The following is a 24,424-nucleotide window of genomic DNA, read 5'->3' as shown; positions in this document are numbered from 1 at the left end:
TTGGCAAATTATGCCAAGGTTTAGGCCACTGGGAAGGGAGAAGGAGAGACTCTCATGAGATGATTCTCCCCCCAATTGGCATCGTTGCTGGGGTTTGCTGGGAGGGATGATGATGATGATGGTGATGATGATGATGATAATGATGTATTTATTTATTTATTTATTACCCATCCCTACCCATGGATTGAGGCACGGAAGAACAACAATTAACAGACAAACATTAGTTAAAAAGACATTGGTTAAAATACACATCAGTTAAAAGAACAAACAAGATGTATACATATTAAAACAATCTACAGGGTGCTTGGGGAATTTGTGTTGATTATTATTGAGCGAGTGTGATATAGGGCTTTGGATGTTGGACTATGACTTTGGCAACCAGGGCTCAAATTCCACACTGGCTGAGATAGGTTTTCCTTTGGGTCGCCATAAGATGGAAACGACTTGAAGTCATACAACAACAATTCTTAATATTCTTTTGTTGTTGTTATATCACTGTTGACTACAGTTAACAGCTATCAGATAATTCTGACAGTTGTAGTCTAAAAAAACCTAGCCTCTGATTCAATGTAGACTGATGACATAAGAGAACAGTAATCATAATAGAAACAGTAGTTTCTTTACCCAAGAGGGCTTCTGTGATCCAAAAAGGTAACTTCCCCAAATTCTGCATGTAACTTTAGGAAGAATGAAAAGACTGGTCCCTACCCCATAGAGGAATTCAGTGTAAAAATAGTCAGAAGAAGAGAATAGTGGAAGGATAAAAATGTGGCGGTCGGAGCAAATGGGACAAATAACACAATCCTTTCCATGTACATGCAATAATTCAATTCTTTTTTAATATGTCACTTTCCCATGTTTTTAATTGTATTGTTCTTTTAATATTGTGAGCCATTCTGGATCCCAGTTCTGTGAAAAGAGCGGGATGATGATAATAATAATAATAATAATAATAATAATAATATGATGTTACAACAGGGCAGCCACCACTCCAATGTGGTGCCTTCCAGATGTGTTGGACTATAACCCATGTCATCCCCAGGTAGTGGAACACATGTTTTCCATGCAGAAGGTCCCAGGTTCAATTCCTGGCATGGCCAGTGAAGAGGAATCAGTAACCAGGTGGTGAGAAGAAACTCTGTCTGAAACCCTGGAGAGGTGCTGTCAGTCAAAGCAAACAATGTTAGGCCAAATGGACCAGTGGTCTGACTCAGTTTAAGACAGCTGTGTGTGTTCATGCGCCAGCCAGTGTGGATATGCTCTGGGCTGAAGACCAAGTTACAAAATGCTCTCCAGGTATACGGAAAGAATCCATCCATATTCCACACCTCCCTTTCAGTGCCTCTCCCAGGAAAAGAGAAAGGGGCCTGGTTGCTTTCCCAGACCAGCGGGGACCTTAGATGGTCTGTGGATTGTTCAGATGACATGCCGACCACAGTTGCCAAATCGCCCATCCCTTAACTGTGCTTCTGTCCTTTTTCACAGAGTAATTTCTGGACTTGCTTTTGTGTCTATACTGTGGCTCCACTAGATTTCAGCAGATGGCAATGGTACACCCCCTCTGAAGAAACTTGCCAAGAAAACCTTGTGATAGGTTCGCCTTAGGGTTGCCATGGCACACAACAACAAATTTAGAGACTAGGCAGTGTGCTGTAGTGGTGGTCTGAGCTATGAGGTGAGCTATGTGGTGTAGTGGTTTGACACTGGAGTTTATCACATGAAGGAGACCGGGAATTTATCCTGTGAATATCCCAGAAAAATCATGTAATTATGCAAAACAATTTCACACGACATCACACAAAACCTGCCATTAAAGTGGTCACAAAGAAGCATTAACACATGTCTTTTTACTTCTGGGATTTCAGCGACAATGCATGTCTGATATCACTTTATTTGCACAATTGTGTGTGATAATCATTTGCTCAATTACTCACCATTTGTGCTTTATTTGTGGGATGCTTTAAATGCACTTTAATTTCTCGTTAATGCCGAAATTAGCCCCAATGTGATAAACTCCTATGACTCTAAAGACCAGGGTTTGAATTTCGACTCAGCCACAAACACCCACTGGGTGACCTTTGGCAAATCACACTCTCTCAGCCTCTGGGTATGGTAACAGCAAAGCCCCTTTGAATACTTGCCATAAAAACCCCATGATAGCTTTGCTCTGGTGCCACAACCAATTGCAGTTCCCAGAATTCCATAGCATTGAGCCACGGCAGTTCAAGTGGTGCAAAATCAGATTATTTCTGCAATGTGGATGCAGCCTAAGTTATGAAACACATTGGGTCACCCAGGGCCAGTTACACAATAGCTCTCTTTCTTTTAGTTTCATTTAATCTATCCAACAAGGCTTTCGGGTGATGTTAAAAGCGGTGGAGGTGGTGTTTAAAGGAAAACCATGGAGATTTGCTTGAGTTTCTTGGAAGGAAGATGGAATAAAATTAAATACAAGAAAGTGAATGAGTGAATGTGAATGGCCTTTGCCCAGGAGACAGTCAATACACTCAGATCTTGTCTGGTGGAAAAAGGAAGGCTGTTATTTGCCCTCTCTTTCCTGGAGCACCATATCCCCCGTTCTCTGAAAATAAATCCCTTTCTGCTGTTTGAGAATAGTGAGAGCCAGCATGGTCTAATGGTTTGAGCTTTGGATTCCAGCTTTGAGGACCAGGGTTCAAATCCCTACTCAGCCATGGAAACCCACTGGGTGCCCTTGGGCAAGTCACACTCTCTCAGCCTCAGAGGAAAGCAAAGGCAAACCAATAAATCTTGCCAAGAAAAACTTGTGACGGGGCAGAAATTCAATAGGTGAGGCTGGCACACCACTAGAGCAGATGGTAAAGATTCACATGTTGAACTTCTATTGTCTTGTGCATGTAATGTATATTGGCAGTGGAGGGGAAAATATTGGCAGCTACGGTGGGTACAGAACACAAAGCCTAGCCAGTTGCCTCTTAGTTATTTTACGAGGACTGATCACAGCTTTTTTCCATTTCCTTTTCAATTTCAGAAAATGCTGGCCAGCCCCTTTTAATGTAGTTTCTTTCTATTTTCCCACGTTTGGAACTTTAGAAACAGAAAAGGCCAGCTGCAATGCTTCAGATTGCCATAAGGAGGCACTGTAATTCAACAGGGAGTTGAACCTATTTCTTCCTTGATTTTGTTAATTCCATCCCTATAAGGGTCACTTAAAGCCTTTTCTCCGCTGCAGGGCTTTTCACCAGGAAAGCTTCATGTAACCCTCACTGGTCCCTGATAAATCAAGGATTTCCCTACCACAAGCTTGTATGTTAATACAAGGATGAAAGGCAACTCAGTCTCGTAATGTTAAATGTTGTAGTACAACAACATCTGGAGGGTCTCATACTCTCACATGCACCTCTGTTTCATTTATGATTCTAAGGTTTGTTGTTGTCTGCTTTCAAATCATTTCTCACTTATGGCAACCCTATCATGGGTTCTTCTTGGCAATACTTGTTCATGGAGGATGTTGCCTTCCCCTGAGGCTGAGAGAATGTGACTGGTCCAAGATCACCCAGTGGGTTTCCATGGCTAAGCAGGGATTCAAACCCAGTCTCCAGTGTCATAGTCCAATGCTCAAACCGCTACACCACATTGGCTCTATTAAGGCATTTGTTCATTACTTAACTCTTTAACTATCTTTAACTATCTTGTGATTTGTAAAGAGAACATGTGGTTTTTTGAAAGGTAGATGATTTAATACTTTGATGAGAATGATAAGCATTAGGGATTGTGAGCCCCGAAGAACTATGGTTCTGCTATCAGCCCCCCTCCTCAGTCATCTACCAAATGAGATACAATGTCTGGGAATGATGGGTGTTGTAGTCAAGATATCTAGAGAGCCCTGGGTTAAGGGAGGCTGTTAGATTTACTCATGCGGATGTGTGATCTTAGTACTTCTAATCCATGATGTGATTTCAAACATGGAACCAGAAGAGTTGCAGGTAGGGAGAGAGAAGGGTAGTTTTTAAGATTCCTTAAAATCAAGTGTTTGGCAAATGGAGTGTATTGATCACCCTTTTGTGTAATCTTTTGAATGATTCAGACTCTTGCAAAAAAAACCAAACCCTCAAACTGATCTATTGCAAAACATTTAAGTATGGGGAGGGGGAAAAAAGCAAAATCTAACAATCACAAGTCTTCAGATTGGCCAAACTGATTGTGGTCCTTTTGTGTGACAAACCAGATTCTCTGTACATAATGAAATCAACTGTGCTCATCTATTTTTCTGTTGTCAATTACAATTTGCCTCAGAAATCAGCTGCACCTCATGGGTCTTCTTACCTCTTGTATTTTACACAGGGCCTTAGTTTTTTCTTCTCCTCTCAGTTCACCCTGAGCTCACCATCACATGGTCCTGCCTTTGGGCCATTGCAATCAAAGAATCATAGAACTGGAGGAGACCACAAAGGTCATCCAGTCCAACCCTTGCCATGCAGGAAGACACAATTAAGTCACAGCCAGACACCCTTGCAGAGCAGTTACTGGAATCAGTATCTTGGAGAAATGACCTTTTGGGGCTATTGTTCCCAGAATCCTTTAGCCAGAATGACTGCTTGCACTAGGGATTCTGGGAGGAGTAATCCAAAAGTCGCTTTTGGGGGGCTTTGTTTTTTTCCTCCCCCACCTTCCTGAAAACCCTGGAGGCCTTTTCCTCCTACACTAGAAAGCAACCGGTGACCAGCAGTCCTCCTTTTCCAGAACATGCCCTACATTTCAACCTTCTGTCCAGGAGGAATTTCAAAGTGTCCTCCATTTTGAGCATGGCTAAAAAGCATGAATTTACATTTAGGCAGTCAGCCTTCTTTATCCACGGATTTTTTATCCACGGATCCAAGCATCCACAGCTTGAAAATGGTTTTAAAATATGCATATTCCAAAAACCAAACCTTGATTTTGTCATTTCATATAAAGAACACCATTTTACTATGCCATTGCATTTAATGGGACTTGAGCGTCCACAAATATTGCTATCCACCGAGGGTTTTGGAACCAAACCCTAGCAGATACCAAAGGTCCACTGTATTAGTCCTTTTAGGTTTTATTTGGCAATGTCCTACAGCTTTCTTGAATGTCCTACATTTTGTTATAGCAAATGACATCTGGTCACCCTCCTGGAGATGAATCATAGGTAAATTCTCTGCCTGCAACCCTGCAGAGCCACTGCCAGTCAGAATGCATGATGCTGCATATCGATCCATGTAGGTGGATAAATTGTCTGACCTAGTATAAGGCCGCTTCCTGTATTCTTGTGTTTCTAAAGCACCACCAGCTGCTTCCAGCTGCCAGCTAGGAATCAGAGCATTTTATTACTATATAACCACAGAGATGAGTGAAGGGCAGGATCTGGAGAATGGGAACGGCGTCCCTTTTTCTTCCCTCCCTCATAAACCAGAACTGGAGAACCTGTGTGATTGTTCAGACGGAGATGGATTAAGACATGCTGAGGCCCTAAACGGTGTCATATTTAAGAGAAGCCAAATAATTATTTTCCCCCTCTCCAACTTTGTTTTTAAATATTCAGTCTCCTCAAAAATTGAGGCTCTGAATGGTGGCATACTTTGTTTGAGCCAGATGTGGTTGGATTGCACTTCCTGTCATTCCCAACCCCTCTGGTCAGTGGTGATGATGGGCATAATAGTTTATTGGCTTTTAGAATGGGCACAGATTCCCTGCCCCTGTCTTAAAGCTTTACTACACATTGCAGATAACTCTGATCCCTTCCTTGCTACTGATCCTTACCATGAGTAGTCAGGTGCTTGAACAAGCCAATTCTCTCATCTTTCTCTTGCACCAGTGTATCCTCAGTCTTCTCCATCACTCCCATTTATGGTTGAAGATCCTATGCATTCTTGGAATGAGACTTGAATATCAGGTTCAAATCTAGTGCACTAGCTATTAGAAGTATGCTGGCTCTGTATTGTTGTTGTTTTTACTGACAATGAGTTTGACACAGGCTGGTCTGTGGTATTTTGCTGTGTCTAGGTACAGAAGAATGGCAGGACTGGCAGTTGAAGCTTGGAAACTATCCTCCAAGTCATGCAGTAGCATAATATTTGTGTGGCATACACAGCTCTGGAAATTTTAGTATTGGTTGTTGTTGTTGTTAACCGCCTTTGAGTTGATCCTATAGATGAGACATCACCAAGACTCCCTTTCCTCCACTGCTTTGCTTAGATTCTGTAAATTCATACTCATGACCTCCCTAATAGAGCCTATCCATCTAGTATGCAGTCTTCCTCTCTTTCTACACCCTTTCACCCTTCCTAACATTATTGTCTATTCCAGTGATTTGTGCCTTCTCATGATGTGGCCAAAGTGCACAGACTCAGATCATCTTGGCTTCCAGGGGGATTTCAGGCTTGATCTATTCAAGGACCCATTTCTTTGCTTTTTGGCTGTCCATGGTATCCTCAGCATTCATCTCCACCCATTAATATCCAGTCATTCAGTTCTTTAAAAGAATGGAAATATTTCAAAATCCAAAAATATCCAAAATCCCAAACACCTCTGATCCCAAGCATTTTGAATAAAGGAGTCATCATCTGCACTGTAGAAATAATGTAGTTTGACACCACTTTCACTACCATGACTCAATGGTATGGAATAGTCAGAGTTGTAGTTTTGCAGGATATTTAGCTTTCTATGTCAGAGAGCTCTTTTGCCACTACAGACTACACATCCCAGGATTCCATAACATTGTGCCATGACAATTAAAGTGGTGTCAAGCTGCATTACTTCTGCAGCACAGATTAGACTGGAAACTCAACCCATATAAGAGTCAAAATCTTTATACCCTGAATTTTCCCTTTACACCTCAATTGTTTCTTATCTGCATTCCTAAGAAGTAGCATCCTTTACTATCAGAAGGGCCTTCCATTCACTTTCTGGACCTTGGAAATGTTATACTTTGGACTACTGCTGCCAGAATTTTTCAGATTTGGTCGATGGCCAATGCTAGCTGTGAAACTTTACTTTTCTTTCCTCCTTTTTTCTGGGCTAGATTTTGCTTTTGGAGAACAGTAGGCAGGCAGGATCACAGAACTTAAATTCTCCAAGTGTTTCTTTGGTACTTTGCTTCCCAGTTTTCAAACTTTTAGGGAGTAGTGCCTTTTGACATCAACCAAGGAAGCCCTGAATGGACTGCCACAGACTTTGTGTTCATTGGCACTAGATTCTGGGATAGGCCCCATTACTAGGCAGAGGTGACTAATGGAACATGGAGGTTGTAGTCCCTCAAAAGGTCATTTTTCCAAGCTTTGTACACACAGCCCTTTCAAAGGTATGAAAACACTCTTGATATATATATTTCTAAAGAGAGGCATTACAGAAATGCTTGGAATTCTTATCTATTCCATTCCTGGTCCTGCTCTGCAGCCTGTTGGCCTTCCGACAGCTGCAGCTCCCAGCGGGAGGAAGCCCTCCACAATAGTACCGAAATAGCTAATCCCGGGTTTGTTGGAAGAAAGCTGTTCGGTGGCATTCATGTAGCCTTTCTTCTGCAATTCTGTGGCATACAGAGTCCTGAACCATTTGTCCCTCTGATGTCCCACTCCTCATTTTTATTAGTATTTTTCTCCCCTTCTCTCCCTCTCTCAAGGCCATCTCACATTCATGCCTTTATCCCTCCCGTTGCACCCTTAAGATAGGCCATTTCTAGGCCAAAGCGAGTCTGTAGTAGACTCAGCTGCCAACAAGCACCACCTGCTAGACATCCTGGCTCCAGCCTCCATAGGCTTCCACATCCCCCTACAAAGAACTCCCCCCAAACCCTCCTTCCCCCCTACCCTTGCCCACTCCATTTTGCTTTATATCAACCACCTGTTTATTATGTTCTCAGCTATTTCCATCCCCAACAACAGGTGGGGTCTGTCCCCCTGGGGGTTCGTGTCTGCTAGGTTGGAAAGGCATCTAGTTACATGGCGAGAGCTTGGGTTTGGAAAAGCAGGAGTGGCAAGGGATGGGGAGCGAGGAGAGACTCGCGGGGGTCTATATTCCCAGCTGTGGAAGGACATTAATATGTCTGGGATACAAAACAAGGGCAGGCGAGCGGCCAGGATGCCTGGGTTCTCTTGGAGGCATGGAGCCGATAGGCCTGTTCTTTCACCAGCTTCAGTGCTCAGCATTATTGAATCCAAAATCATGCCTGCCAGAGCTGTGCCTTTTCTACAGTTCTTTTTAAAAACAAAGGATCAAGATTTTCCAGCAAGGAGATTTACTGTATATACTCATGTATAGGTCTAGAAATTTAGGTTAAAAAATTAACCCTCCAAAAAACCTGAGTCGACTTATCCATGGGTCAATGTAAGTACTGTATTTTAACACCTATATATATTTATGGTGAAAGGGAAGAGTTTAATGTGCCCTGGAAGCACTGACCCCTTCTACTCTCTCAGCCATCCATCCTTTAGTATGTGCACAAATAGTTATGCCTGCTGGAATTTTGTAAGTTCTTTGGCATTGTTTTCCTTTACTTCATCCTTTACATCCTTCATTACATGCACCTATGTTTTACCCTTGACTTATCCACGGGTCATATCAAAATCCAGAATTTTTGCCCCAAAACTTGTCCTCAACTTATATAGGAGGTTGACTTATAGTTAGGGTTGCCATATCCCGCCCCCCGGCGGGACAATCCCGGTTTGGGCGGTGCCATCCCGGTCCCGGTCCGGTTTGGCGCCCAAACCGGGACGGCCCCGCCCACCGCGGCTACCTCCGCTGCCGCGGCGGCTCCAAGGCCTTTCTGAGGCCTGGGGCGAGGCCGGGGCGATCGCCGCCGGCCTCCTCCCCTCCTTCATGGTCCCAGCCGGGGCCAGGAAGGAGGAGAGGCCGGGGCGATCGCCGCCGGCCTCGTCCCCTCCTTCATGGTCCCAGCCGGGGCCAGGAAGGAGGAGAGGCCGGGGCGATCGCCGCCGGCCTCCTCCCCTCCTTCATGGTCCCAGCCGGGGCCAGGAAGGAGGAGAGGCCGGGGCGATCGCCGCCGGCCTCGTCCCCTCCTTCATGGTCCCAGCCGGGGCCAGGAAGGAGGAGAGGCCGCGGCGATCGCCGCAGGCCTCCTCCCCTCCTTCATGGTCCCTGAGGGTCCCAGGAACGAGGCGAGGCCCCGATCCTGGCCTCCGATCGTGGCGGGGCCCAGGTGGGGAGGGAAAGCCTCCTTAAGTGGAGGCTTTCCCTTGCCGCTTGGCCTCCGCTGCGATCGCGGTAAAATGTAGGACAGAATTTTCAAATGTAGGACACACTTTTTTGTGTCCTACATTTGAAAATTTTGTCCTACATTTTTCCCGGTTTCGAGGTCCGGCACTATGGCAACCCTACTTATAGTCAAGTATATACTGTGCGTTCTACAACTTGTATTTGTTGTTGCCGTTGTGCAGTGGTGTCACCAAGAGGGTGTGGGGGGTTCAGACCGCACCAGGTGGCATCCTAAGCGGGGGTGATACCACTGCTCCTCAGACATCTGCTTTTTGGCAGAAATGCCCAGTGGCATTCACCTGTGTCTCTTGAAAACGCTGAAGGGATGGTGTGAGTGGGGTGAGGCTAAGTGGGAGGAGAAAGGAGGGGCCCCAGGTTTCTTCTTCTTCTTCGTATTATTATTATTAAATTTAAAATATGTAAAAAAATTAAATTTTATTCTTTTAATATTTTCTTTAAAAACGTCACCTTTTACCAAATTTTCATTTCAGTCACATGAAACTATGTACATATAAATACATTTAGGCAGTGCATATGCTATTGTAATTGAAAGGTATAATTTTAATTTTGCTAGTTGTTTTATGTCAGAACTATTACCTCTACAGTCAGTGGTCTGCAGGAATTAAGATTAATGATTAACGTTAGTACAAAAAACATTGCTAAAGTTTCTGTATGATGTGGGATGGGAGGAGGTCAATGCAGGGTGTGTGTGACACCATGAGTTACCGCACTCGGTGACGCCAACCCTAATGACACCACTGTTGTTGTGTACCTTCAAGTCGTTTCTAACTCATGGCAACCCTAAGGCAAACCTATTGTGGCATTTTCTTGCCAGTACTTGTTCAGAGGGAGTTTGCTTTTGCCTTTGTCTGAGACTGAGAGAGTGTGACTTGTCCAAGATCACCCAGTGGGTTTCCATAGCCAAGCGGTAATTTGAACCCTGGTCTCCAGAGTTGTAATCCAATCTCAAACCATTACACCATGCTGGCTCTCGCAATTGTGTAGAAGGACATAAACCCTGCCCTTTTACATAGAGTTGCTTTTGCAGTGTACTGTATTTTTTCTTCCACACTTCACAAGGAGAGAGTGAGACTTGCAACATAATGCACAGATTTCCCACTTGTTGATTGCTAAATCACTGCTTAGAAAATTTACTTACTTATCATATCCTGCCGCTTAATTCTGTTGGCTTTTCTAGCTCTTTTTAAAATGCCCCTTGTTTTTCACTCTTCCTATCACTTTCCCCCTTTGTCCCCAACTTACTTCAATTGCTGCAAATTAAATTTAAAGTGCAAATGTGGTTTGCACTCACTTAACCCAGCAGCAGGGGAAGCACAGGAGGTGACAGAATCTTTTCCAGTAGGTTTAGGCAAATGCAAACTGCTGCAGCCTTGCCTAGCCTGTGTGTTCTTCCTCATTAATAGTTTTTGGCATCTTGACCACACTCTGATGTGGTTTGGCCTCGTGTGTCTCACTTTTCATCTCTGAAATGCTGGCGGGTACAATTTATACTGTTGCCTGTCGACTTATGGCGGCCCATAAATTTCATAGGGTTTCTTAGGCAAGGAATTTTATAGTTTTCTTAGGCAAGAAATACTCAGAGATGGCTTTGCTAGTTCCTGCAGCATCCAAAATCTGCCAGCTAATATAGCTATGGCTGAAATGCTGAGAAGTTGTCCAGAAAACTATATTGTTTCTGTTTTGTGCTAAAAACCCTGCTGCTATTATTATCCAGACTTCTTTGCATTCCCAAACCACACTACTACTACTACTACTACTACTACTGTACTACTACCTCCTCCTCCTCCTTCAAAAATCTCAGCCCTCAGATCCAACCCAATGCACTGCTGGCTGTTCAATATGTTTTGAAAGTCCCAGTCTTTTCTAGTGGTCATGCTTTCTCATACAGATTCCCCACCATCTTGGTCTATAGTGGAATGAGACAATAGAAGCTTGATATGGTGAAATACTGGGCTAACTTTAATTACTTCAGACTATGCAGCAGCAATCACAGTTTTGCAAATGTTACTTTTGGGGTCTTATTACAACTTCTAGAATCCCCTGATGAGTGGGCTGAAAACATAAATCTAACAGATTTGTTCCATTCTGCTAGTTTCCCGTTTATAGGGATTTTGTTTATATTTGCAAGGAACATTTAAAAAATTCAGAAGTTACAACTCCCAGAATCCCCCAGTGACTCGGTTGAGGATCCTGGGAGTTGTAAGCTGTAAACATTTGAATGTTCCTTACAAACATAAACAAAATATCTGGACATGGAAAACTAGCAGAATGGGAGTTAGTTGGCTAGGATGAGCATGATAGATTTTTACTTTTAAGGAAATCAATGTAATCCATTGGTTTTATTGTACATGCATTCAGAGTTATACTCTGAAATCTGTTTCAATTTTACAGTCCATTTCATTTCTTCTGTGTCCTACCAGCTTATTCTACTGTTGCCTATATAGACTAAGCCTTCAATCTGGAATTACAGGCTAACACTGTATATGTTCAGAGGCTCTCTTGTCTGTCTTGTTATTAGGCTATCCATGCCCTTGGGCTGGTCCAGTGTTAAAAATGAGTTCTTTTGGTGGTATGGGGAGACCTAGAACCCAACTCTTTCCCTCTTGGGGTGAAGAGAGCACATTCTTGACCTTGCTGGAGGTCAAAGAGAGAGATGGGTAGGTTCTTGTCCATCTTATCCCCCTCCTTCTTCCTCCTTTGTGCTTTGCCTGCACTTGACTGTCTTGGCATGGCCGATTAAATGCGCCTTTGAACTCTTTGATCCTCCTCCATTCCCTCCTCTCCCAAATATAAGATCTAAAAGGGTCTCCTGTGTTTCTCTTGCCTCCAGCCAAGGCTCACGCGACACCCTCCACACCGATTCCCCTTTGAATCTTCAAAGCCTTTGCATGCTTTAACTGATTACACATTTAGCATCTCTAATCTCTTTTTGGCCCCCACCCTGGAGGCAGCCTTGGGACGTGTCCCTCTTCTTTCAAGCTTGTCTTGTCACGCTTGCTCTGATGTTCCTCCAGCTCCACATTTCAGCGATTGGGGGTGGGGGGAGGCAGCTGGAGGTCTCTTTGTGAACTTCCAGAAAAGACAAGACCCTTCCTCTTTCTGCCGGTCTTCTCAGATCTTGTCCTTCCTCTAAAACTCTTGGCCAAAGCAATGCGCTCGGAATATGTGCCAGAGATGTACACATAAGCCTTCCCGTCGCAGAGACAAATGCTGTACTTGGTTAATCTGAGAAACGAAAGTGTTTCTGAGCAGGCACAGAATACTGTTTCCTTGCCATTCATTATTTAAAACATGTCCTCACCACTTGGGAAAAGTGACATTTTTGGGGCCGCAAGTTCTGGAAAACGTAACCTTACAAAGATCTGGAAATCAGGCCATGGCTCTTCCTGAAAAACCACAGATTTCTTTTTGTTGTTGTTAATTGCTTTTTCTGTATTGTTTAGGAATTAAAAAGCAGAAGCTAGTGGTGCAGCTAGGTCACTGTAGACCTTGGACATGATATTCTTATGGAGTCATCCCCCTCAGCCCCTATTCACTCAACTTTGTGCATTGCTTCAGTTATGACGCACACAACTTTCTGAGCATCTCAGCTGCTGTTCTTTGCTTCTACACAGTGGCATCCCTAGGGTTGGTGTCACCTGGTGTGGTAACACATAGTGTCATTCCCCCCCCCCCAATTAACATCCTCCCATTTCACATCATACTTAGTAATGTGTTGGGGTTTTTTTTTTTTTTTTTGCATTGTTACTCATAAATCGTAATTCCCATATACCACTGAATGTAATGCTAAGAGCTGTGGCATGAACAACTAGCAAAATTAAAATTATACCTTCAAATTACATTATCATACACACAACCTAAATGTATTTACATATACATAGTGACAATTTGGTTAATTAAGTACCATCAGGGGCTAGCCTGAAGAAAGAGGCTCCTCCCTCCCTAACTGTCATCTTTCGGCCTCTGAGGGGGAGAGGAGGCTGGCCCAGTTCCATCAGGGCTAGCCTGAAGAAGAAGAGCCCTCCCTCCGGTCCATCTGCCTTGGTCCAGGCCTCAGAGGAAGAGAAGAATGCTGGACCTGATCCCCTCCCTCCCTCACCATTCCCTTCTCCTTTTGTGTCGTGTCTTTTAGATTGTAAGCCTGTGGGCAGGGAACTGTCTGTTATCCCCTCTATTGTAAACCGCTCAGATTCCCAGTGATTGGGCGGTATATAAACAAAACCTATTATTATTATTATTATTATTATTATTATTATTATTATTAAAATGTGATGTTTTAAAGAAAATTTTAAAAGAATTTTTAAAATTAAAAATTTCATTTTTTTAAATTTATTTTTAATTAAAATTTTCATTTTAAAAAAATTTAAAATGTTGAAATTTGAAATTTTAATTTTTTTTAATTAGAGGGCTCTCTTTTCTCCTCCCACTGTGCTTCACCTCACTCCCACCATCTCTTAAAGAATTTTAAAGGGTAGCAGGTGAATGCCATAGCCTGTTTCTGCCAAAGGAGCAGTGGTGTCACCTGCCTTTGTGTGTCACCTTGTGTGATCTAACACCCCCCCCCCCCGTATCCCTCTAGTAATGCCACTGCTTCTACATTCCTACATTCTACATTCCTTTCATATTAGAACAGTGGTGGGCTATATGGCCTATGGGCTGCAGGTGGTGCAGGGAGCCCATTTAAGCCTTACCTGCCACTTCCCCATCTATGTTGTTATATGACAGGGCAGGTACACCAAGGTTTCTTCATGTGCCATTTTCTCAGATGGCAGGCTCCTGACCAGGGTGGCCAGCTGTCATAACCACAAAGTAGGACAAGGCACCGCAAAATGTAGGATGTTCAAGAAAAGTGTAGGACATTACAAAATACCATGGGCCCATGGTATCCACTGTGGTTTGGTTCTAGGACCCCCTGTGGATACCAAAATCCATGGATGCTCAAGTCCCATTATTTATTTTATTTTATTTTATTTTTATTTATTTAATTTCTATGCTTCCTTTCTCCCAGAAAGGGACCCAAGGCAGCTCACAAATGAAAACGCTTTAAAAACTTATTACAGTGAAACAATGCAAATATCACATAAAAACAATATAAAATGACAAACATTAAAACCACAATGAAGCCACAAAGCATTAAACACAGTGGCATAGTAGAATGTCATCCTCTGAGCCTGAGGGAGTGTGACTCGTCCATCGACACCCAGTGGGTTTCCAGGGCTTAGATGGGATTTGAACCCTGATCTCCAAATTCATAGTCCAGTGCTGAAACTACACCATTCTGACCCTTTATTCTGCTGACCCATTCTCCAGTTTTATGGCCTTCCAGGCTGGGGGATTCTGGGTGCGAAGCTTTCACAACTTTTCAGTTTTGGCCCCAGACAGCAGCTCTATGGGCCTGCGCACTTGCACCCATCCACAAAGAATTGCCCATCCTAGTGTTAGCGACACACACACACACACACATCTTTTTGTCCATTCTGATTTGTTTGTTTTTAAAGATGGAAATATTTTGAACATGGCCAGTTTAAGCTTGCTTACATCGCTGGGTTTTGCTGCTAAAGAGGTTAATAGCAGAATTGGCACCACTTTGTTGTAGAGCAAAGGTGTGAGGTTTTCAAAGTACCAATAATAACATGAGAGAATCTGCAACCATGTACTTACTTGGCTGGTCACTTCCTGCCTATAAAACCTTTGAAATAAGGAAAGGAAGGATTCTGTGGCCAAGTGCATCTCCATTAGTAGGCCCCGGCATGCCCAAGCCAGTCCAGATACCGATGCTGGGGCTCTTTTCCCTCTGCTCTCTTTACTGTCTGCTCCCAGGATGTTCCTCTGGGAACCTCCTGGCTTGTGAAACCCTGGATGTTGGCCCAGCTGCATCACTTAGCTGATGTAATGTCATTGTAAACAATGTGACCTTAGACATTAATTTACTTAGAAGTAACCACTATTGAACACAACAGAACTTTCTTCTGCTTAAAGATCCCAGAAACATTGTAAGACTGAGTTTCTAGCAGAGAACCCATTGATTCGCATCTCTGCATCAGCCACCAATTTGCCAGAAGTAACTTGTGAAGTTATGTCTAAGAAGTAATTATGTACAGTTATAGACCCAGGTTTCTCACTCCTCCCCTAGAGAGTTGGTTACTGTTACAGATACATTTTAAAAAACAGTTCTTTATTGGATCTCATAAGCAACTATGTGTGGTTCAAAGATATAGCCGTGTTAGTCTATAGAATCAGTATGTAGAGAGATCTTGTAGCACCCTTGAGACTAACTGAAAGAAAGAAGTTGGCAGCATGAGCTTTTGTGGACTTCAGTCTACTTCCTCAGATGTTATTTTTAAAAAATGAATGTACGGATTCTGCATCCATGGACACACCCATCCATGGCTTGAAAATATATATATTTTAAAAATCCAAAAAGCAAACCTTAATTTTGCCATTTTATATAAGGAACACTATTTTATTATACCATTGTAGATCATGAGACCTGAGCATCTATGAATTTTGGTATCCACAGGGGGTCCTGGAACCAAAGCTCAGTAAGGGTCCACTTTACTGACCTACTTTACAGTATTATTGAGAGATCCTTTATTGTTGTTTTTATAATGTTGACCCCATTTTTAGGCCAGTTTGGTGGCTATGGCTGCTTGCAGCATGGCATAGTGACAAGCTAGTGGTGGAAGCAGAATCTCTAGACTGGAATGTGAAAATCTGTCAATCTCATCCGTTTCTCAATATCCCACTGGCATTCTTGCTGTGCCTCGCTTCTGTATCAGGTTACGAGATTTGTCCTTTGCTTCTTGCATAGACATTCTTACTTAGGTTTGTGTTTCTTTATTCTGAATGTAGGCATTTTATACACTTTTTTTTAAGTATCTGTTTTTGTATGCAGTTTGTCCATTGACAGAAGTGAGTTTGTGCTCATTTATTTCAATTTTTATCATGTGGTTTTTTGAAACATATACATGGTTTTGTGTGCATTCTCCTCTTCTGAAACACATATACAAGCCTGGAAAATTAATAACCTTCCTAGATAAGATAAACACTATTCTATGGCTGGTCTTTGGAGATTCAACACATTTCCATTTTATTCTGGAGATCCAGATTTACATCCCCATTTAGTGATGAAACTCACTCAGTGTCCTGGGGCCAGTCACCAACCCATAGCTGGTGGAGAAAAGAATGGGGGTTCTCTATTTGCCTATTGATCTCTTTATCCACTATGTCAGTGATGGTGAACCTTTTAGAGGCCGAGTGCCCAAAGCGCAACCCAAAACCCACTTATGTATTGCAAAGTGCTATGTCCCTCTGGCTTTCTAGTAGCAAACTCTGGGCTGGAGTGACGGCACATGTGCCCACAGAGAGGGCTCTAAGTGCCACCTCTGGCACGCGTGCCACAGGTTCGCCATCACTGCATTATGTAGTTTAGTTTACTTACTATACTGTTGATGCTTTGTTGTTGTTCTTGTCATTGTATGCTTTCAAATTGTTTCTGACTAATGGTGACCTTTAGGTGAAATATTTACAGGGCTCTTTGGGCAGGATTTGTTCAGATTGGGTTTGCCATTGCCTTTCTCTGAGGTTGAGAGAGTGTGACTTGCCCAAGGTCACCCAGTGGGTTTTCATGGCTCAGGAGGAATTTGAACTAGTCTCCCAGAGTCCTTGTCTGGCACTCAAACTGATATTCCACTGGCTCTCTTGGCGCTTTAGCTTCTGTTAAACTTCTGTGAGGACAAAGGTGTATCTTTGCATGGATGCATAATGTGCAACCCTGAGTTATTTAGAGAAAGGATTGTGCATAATGTATCTGCTGGGGTTTGGTTCCAGGACTTCCCATTGATACCAAAATTCATGGATGCTCCAGTCCCATCAAATACAGTAGCACAGTGAAATGGTGTCCCTTATATAAAATAGCAAAATCAAGGTTCACTTTGGAATTTACATCTTTTTAAAAAATGAATAAATAACATTCAGATTCCCAATTTGGCCATGAAACCTGCTGGGTGACTTTGGCAGGTCACATGCTCTCAACCTCAGGAAAAAACAATGGCAAACCTCCTCTGAACAAATTTTGCCAAGAAAACCACAGGATAGGCTTGCCTTAGGGGTCACCATAAGTTGGAAACGACTTGAAGGCACACAACAACAACAACAGCAAACTATTAGTACTGTTTCAAATGGGAAGGCTCAAGTGTGTACATCAGGAAATGCTGACCATCCCCATCTCCCCTTTTCTCTCTTTTGTTGCCCCCAGAGTTATCTGAATGTTTTATGGTGAATGGGGCTGATTATCGGGGTTCACAGAACAGGACTTCACTTGGGAGCACTGGGCGTGCCTGCCTCTACTGGAATCAGACTCGCGAGCATGCCTACAACACAGCCAAGTACCCCAATGGCGAGTGGGGCCTCGGCAGTCACAACTATTGCCGGAATCCAGACGGTGATGTGCAGCCCTGGTGCTACATCTCAGAGAATGAGGAAGGCATCTACTGGAAGTACTGCGACATCCCGACTTGCCACAGTGAGTGTGGGACCCAGGGCAGGCTTTGTGTGCGTAGCCTGGAAAGTTGTCTCTTTCTACTATTATTTCCAGAATTCCCCAGCCAGTGTGTGTGTGTGTGGGGGGGATTCTGGAAGTTTTGGACCCCCCAAATTATGACATTTTCCAGCTCTGATTTGATTTTCTCAATGGTGCTGTTGGACAGCTCAATTTAGGACAGCAGCCAACAAACACACTACTGCTGAAAAGCTGGCTCGGGAGGACAGACATGGCTGGGAGGCTGCCGCCACTCCTGCACTTATTGCCTGAGGCAGCCATCTCACATGCCTTATGGTAGAACATGTGATTAAAGTGCAGCCTTTCCTATGAAGATTTGGCTAGTCGTTCCTTTATAGCCAAGCAATCTCTGCTTCTCACACTGAGACGCTTCCAACATGCTGTGGCAGATGAACAGGAATTGGGGGAAAGATTGGGAAAGCTAACACATGTGCATCAGAGAGGTGTGTGGGTGTTTCGCCAAGAATTGCTTCACTTAGTCCTAGATGTTTCTGACAGGCTCTGTGCAGCCATAAAATAACCCATCTGTGTGAATTACAAAGACGACGAAGAACTGCACATTCTTGTCCCATTCATCCAATCCATTTCTACTTTCCTCCTCTTCACCTGTTGTCTCCCCTGTGACAAATTTTAAATTTAATTCCCTGGAGTAAGAATCTGTCCTCAATTATATTGTAAATATATTGCATAAATTAAACAAAACAGCCACAATGCAGTAGCACCATTTGCTGCTGGTACATTTCCAGCACAATTCAGAGTGTTGGTTATGACCTATAAAATTCCTTATGGCTCAGGTCCTGGCTAGTTGAAGGGATATATCTCCCTGTATGAGTCTAAGATCTTCAGGAGACACCCTTCTCTCTGACCCAGTAACTTCTCAGACATTTTTGGTGGGAGCAAGGGAGACATTCCCCCATTCCCCCATTCGCCCAACACCTCTCAATTTTTGGGAGGTGCCAAATGGCCAAAATAAATTCCAGGGGCACAATAACGTATTTTGGCCCATTCCTTCACAACCTGATCTGGGCCTGAATGATCATAAAGCTGGCCTGAGAGGATAGACATAGGATGAAATGCCCTAGTGGGTTAGAGTGTTCCATTGGTTGTTTTCAGCCAGAATTGTTTTTGCATGGGAGAGTCCCATGTAGGGATGCATGCAGCCCATAGTTCATCTTTTTCCTGCATCTGAAAGTGATAGGTAGAAATCAAATTCTATACATAAGATATTAAACTGGTCTCGCTTCTTAGTGTTGAGGCCAGTGAATGTATCAAAGAATGGCGATGAATGTCAAGCACGTGTTGTTACATAGCATTTTTATTTCTTTAGTTATACTAATAATACGGGGTTTTTGACTTCTATGGATTCAGTGTCTTGAATCATTATTGCCAGTTTGCACTGAGGCTCTAGTGGTTATGCTGCCCCCCCCCCCCCCATCTTAAAAGGACACAAATAATAATATTTCTATTGGCCTGACTTTGATATAGAATAGATGATAGTATAACTGGAATCTTTTGTTGTATTTTTCCAGTGCCTGGCTATGTTGGTTGCTTCCTGGACTCTGGGACACCTCCAGCATTGAGCGGAAGCAGCGGCACTTCCACCAAACTCACAGTGCAAGTTTGCCTCAGTTTCTGCCGCAAGCGAGGTTACAAGGTAAATCTCTCTCTGTTGTGGGCATCATAATGGGCTTATTTATTTTATTATTAGCAATGTTTTATGTTCTCCCCCCCCCCCCCCAGATCAGTGTTGATACTACAGACTGAACATTTCCCTTCCCACAAGAACAATGGAAGTTGTTGTTCTGTGAGAAAAACTTTATCATTCCAAATTACTGTTCACAAGATTTGTTGACAGTAACCTTCTTACTTTGTTTGCTTACTTGTATAAGAGCTTTGTTTTCTGACTTTGAAGAAGTGTCCTCAAGACAGCAAGACAGTTCAGTATAAAACCTTTTGGTAAAGGACTCTAAGTACAGTATTGATACATGGCCATTTGGTTGTCGAGCATCTATATTGTTTAACAGGTCTTTGCTTCTGTGTCTTTAACCATTGGTATCTGCTGTTAAAGGCACAAAAACAGACTTTTTTTAGTCATTTGACAAGTCTTGGGGTGACAGTTGTTTGCTCTCTCTTCTGTTTCAAGTCTCCTCCTATCTGTCCTCCTATCATTTCTGATACACAACATGTGCACCCAAACTCCAAATCAAATTGGAGAAGGGAGGTTATCTGAGGCGAGGTGGGTTTCTATGCAAAGCCAGTTGGTTGCTCAGGGAGTCACAAATCCCACATATTTTCACTACACTGCAAAGGTTGGGCCAGGACATTTTGCTGTCTGAAAAGGAGAAGGTCCCATCCTCACCACCTTCTATTTAATGTCTGAGTCAGCAACCTACTCTGCCTAATGGTAGGGCTGGCTCTGCACACTCAGGGTAAAACCTTTGTTGGCTCATGTAATTTCAATAGCATAGGTGATGGGCTCAACAGTGGCTGGAGTAAAATGAAGTGTGTCAGTGCTAGAGAGAAGGCAGACAAAGTTGTCTTTTGTCTTCCAACCAGACACAAAACTGGAACCTCCAAAGTAAGCTATCAAGAGCCATTATATTCCTCATTCTGGATGGCAACAAGATAAAGATGCTAATTTTTTACCTGCCTCTCCCTATGGATTGCTGTAGGGACCAACAACAGAAAACATAACTATAAGTTAAAGGATTGTATAAAACCAATACATATTAAAATAAATCAATACTTTGAAATTCATCATGTAAAAATAATCCAGATAGGCCTGATGGAAGAGACTTGTCTTTATAGCTGTTTTAAATTCAGAGAGATATCCTGCTGATGTATCTCTTCTGACAGGTCATTCCACAATCTAGGGACGGCTGAACAAAATTTCGTTTGGGTAATAGTCAGACTAGTTTTGGCTGACTGAAGCAGATGACCTCCCAAAAGGACCTGAGTGTATGGGGCAGGCTATATGGGAGAAAGTGATCATGTAGGTAACTTGGACCCAGACTATGTAGGCTTCCTCTGCCCTACGCTTGTGTAGTTTTTTTGGGGGGGGGTAAGTGCACTACACCAGCATAGCAGACTGTTCTGCTATGTCGCTGTGCTCATGTAGCTATGTATTGGCCATGCTGGCTGGGGAACTGCAGTCCAAAATAACTTTTCCAACTTCTGTGTTTCTTGCTAATCCGAGAACCAGAAATTACCCCAGCTCTCTCTTCTTGATCAACTCTTCCCCCTTCCATGCCTTCCTCCAACTGATAAGCCTGAAGAGCATCAAACACACACTTTCCCACTTTTCTATTTCCAGCCCATCAGCCTGATCCTTAGGTCTGAGTGGGACAGAGCTCTGTCATCTGAACAGCAAATTTGTTTTTCTCGTTCTGGGAGATCAGGTTTTTATGAGCGCAGCAAATCCATAGCTGTTACCCATTTGTTGCACTCAGTTCGGACGTCTGCCTTTATGGTTGTGCTCCTGTTCTGGGGATTCTGCATTTTATGTCATGACACACACTTTTTAAAGGGTTTAAATATTTTTAGCATATGGGATAATGATGCTCAGTTTGTCCAATCCCCTTCCTCCGCCATTATGTGGTTTCCATTTAGTCTTTTTCTCAGTCTTTCTTAGACGCAGAAGTCAGGGGCTCTTTCCCTGCTCTTCAGCTAAATTCAGTTAAGATAAAATCTCCAAATTCTCCAGTAGCACTACTGGAATGTCCTATTCACTCCCAGGGCCTGCAAAAGTTACTTTGGGGGATTATTACTTGCAAAAGTTCCCACCTAACACAAACGCTGGTGGGGAAATTCTGGGACTGATCGTCCAAAAAAGTATTGCTTACACACTTTGCCCATGACAGTAAAGAATTTAAGAAGAATGTAAATCAGTTTATTGAAATCTGGTATCCATTCTCCTTTTACAAACAAACCTCTCCCAAGCCATAAAACCAGCACATGACCGAAAATTCTTCTGGAAAGATATGACGAAATAATGAGAGACAGTGACAGTGAGAAGTTAATGAATTTAATGCTAAGCTCTGATAAGATTTATGGTGGGATGGGAGAAGACCCCCATTTGTGTAGTTTTAATGACTATCATATGTTATTGTTGATGATTTTGTAATATAATGTGTGTGTGTGAGGTATTTTCCAATAATTATAAGTAAATCCAGCCTTGGCTTCTGCTAACCAATTAGTACAAGGACACATAAGGTCACCCACAGCTTCTCGGGATGAATGTCCTGTGCTAGGCACCTTTTTTCCTCCAATTTTCTAAAGACAGTACTTATTTTATTAAAATTATTAAGTTAATAAAATGCCTTTCATTGCAACATATTTGATTATATACATGGATGACTGTTTTGCAATAATTTGTGCTCCATCTCCTAAATTCATTTAGCTAGCCAACCTCAAATGTTCAGTTATGGGCTAGTAAGCAGTTATTGGCCATTACCGGTGCCATGAATGGGAATGCAGCTCCCACACACTCAAGCCACTGCATGATTTTTCTTTTGAAATGTTACTTTTGATTTACAATTAATTTTTAAGTGCTTTGCCTAAGGTGAGTCCTTCCACACTCCACCAGTCCAGACCTGTAATATTCATTAGCCATTAAAAGAAGCATTGATGGAGCAACCTTAAAATTCTCCCCTAAGGCTTAATTGAAATATTGGCCCTAATCCAGAGAAAGTTTCCAAAGACATAGCTATGTTAGCCCAGAGAAAGTTTGGCACAGCTTAATTCCCATTGATTTCAAAACTATTTGTTGTTGTTTTCAAATAGCTGAATTCAGATTTAAAAGAGATATCCATACTGCTTATGGTGTGAATGTATAGTTTGACCTCAGGCAAATAGGTCTGTTTGGTTTTGTATTCTCTCAAAACCTGTTTGACCTGAAATAAAAAGACATATGAGTAAGCCACTACTCAAGTACATAGTTGAGATCAGGGTTCAATTCCCGCTTGGCCATGAAACACACTGGGTGACCTTGGGCAAACCTCCTTTGAACAAATCTTGCCAAGAAAATCCCATGCTAAGGTGGCAAAGGACTTGGAAGCACACAATGCACACCCAAAAAGACATCTATATCTGTACCACAGGAAGTGAAGATTCTTTTAAACCATTATCATATTTTATTCACCTTCCATACAAACACATTACCCTGACATCTTTCTTTCTCTCCTAAAGTTTGCTGGTGTGGAAGCTGGGTATGCCTGTTTCTGTGGCCATGAAGGGGATGTCCGGCGTAGCCAGCCAGTGAGTGCTGTGGAATGTGACCAAGTTTGCTTTGGAAAGTCCAGTGAGCTGTGCGGAGGGGATGGCCGGGTAGGCATATACAATGGTAAGGATGTGAAGACACAGAAATATCTTCATGCAACTTGTCCTTTTAAATAAAAAATAATGCAAAGATTTATGATATAGGTCTATCCATGGAGTTTGAGATAATTCCTTTTCTCTTCACATAATACTAAAACTTGGATATTACCCAATCAAATAAGCGGACGGTAGGTTTAAGATTACCTTCAGGATAGTAATTCAGAGACAAAATTCAGGATATCTCTCTTTCCAGGGTTCACTACAGTGTGATGCAATAGTATGAGCATTGGACTAGGACACTGGGAGACCAGGGTCCAGGACACACTGCAAAAATAATCTGGTTTGAGACCACTTTAACTGCCCTGGCTGAGTGCTAGGGAATCCTAGAAATTGTAGTTTATTGTGGTGCCAGAGCTCTCTGACAGAGAAGGCTAAATGTCTCACTAAATTACAGTTCCTAGGATTCCATAGCATTGAGCCAGGGTAGTTAAAGTGGTCTAAAACCAGATTATTTATACAGTGTGTTTTGAACCCAGGTTTTGAATCCTGGCTCTGCCATGGAAACCCACTGGGTGACCTTGGGCAAGTCACATTCTCTCAGCCTCAGAGGATAGCAATGATAAACCCTCTCTGAAGAAACTTGCCAAGAAAACCCCATGATAGGTTCGCCTTAGGGTCCCCATAAATAACAAATAACTTGAAGAAACACCACAAGAAGGCTTTTCAGAGTTCTTTTCAGGAGTGTGAAATCCCAGACACTCTAGGGAACAGTGATGAGCTACATTAGAATACAGAAGTTTAGCCCAAGAACAGGTAAATGAAAGTGCATTTCCCCATATTATTCCCAATTAAGACTAAAATCCTACATACTGTACATACGTATTGGGGAGAAAATTCCATTGAACTTAATGTGGCTTAGATCTGAGTAGATATGCTTTGTTGTGCATTTGCCTAAGTTCAAATTTGTCACATGAGAGGACACTGAACATTGAACAGTGCCAAAAGGGATGGTCTGATTTAGGAATAGGAAGAACGCATTGCAAATGGGCGTGTGCACATTTTGGGGTTTGGAAAAGGAAAACTTTCCCAAGCTGCCTTCAAAGTGGATATCATTTTGCTCCTGTCCTTCCAGTTCCATGTTCTCAACATCTGGATTACATATATTTGTTTATTTTTAACCAACTGGTTTTTCAGATTTATTTTTTCAAATTCTTTTTGTTCCCCAGACATTGTTGGGCTATCCCCCCCCCCCACCCCCCGTTGTTATTTTCAGAGATGTCAAAGCATGGTGTGTCAGACTCACAGATTAGTTTT

General features: G+C 42.7%; 1 protein-coding gene across 1 annotated transcript in view; it reads left to right on the top strand.

Annotated features, from left to right (window-relative positions):
- The window catches only part of LOC149303560 (kremen protein 2-like), a 43,907-nt gene that overhangs the window by 3,141 nt on the left and 16,342 nt on the right, over nt 1–24,424 (top strand). Inside the window, exons 2-4 of the mRNA XM_089480074.1 lie at nt 17,492–17,758; nt 19,324–19,448; nt 22,982–23,135. Of these exons, the coding sequence (XP_089336200.1) occupies nt 17,492–17,758; nt 19,324–19,448; nt 22,982–23,135 (546 nt within the window). The remainder of the gene's footprint in view (nt 1–17,491; nt 17,759–19,323; nt 19,449–22,981; nt 23,136–24,424) is intronic.

This window comes from Sceloporus occidentalis, unplaced genomic scaffold, assembly GCF_023333645.1.
Source record: "Sceloporus occidentalis isolate IW3139 unplaced genomic scaffold, rSceOcc1.0.p SCAF_14, whole genome shotgun sequence".
Taxonomy (NCBI): Eukaryota; Metazoa; Chordata; class Lepidosauria; order Squamata; family Phrynosomatidae; genus Sceloporus; species Sceloporus occidentalis.
This window is presented reverse-complemented; position numbering and strand designations above follow the sequence as displayed.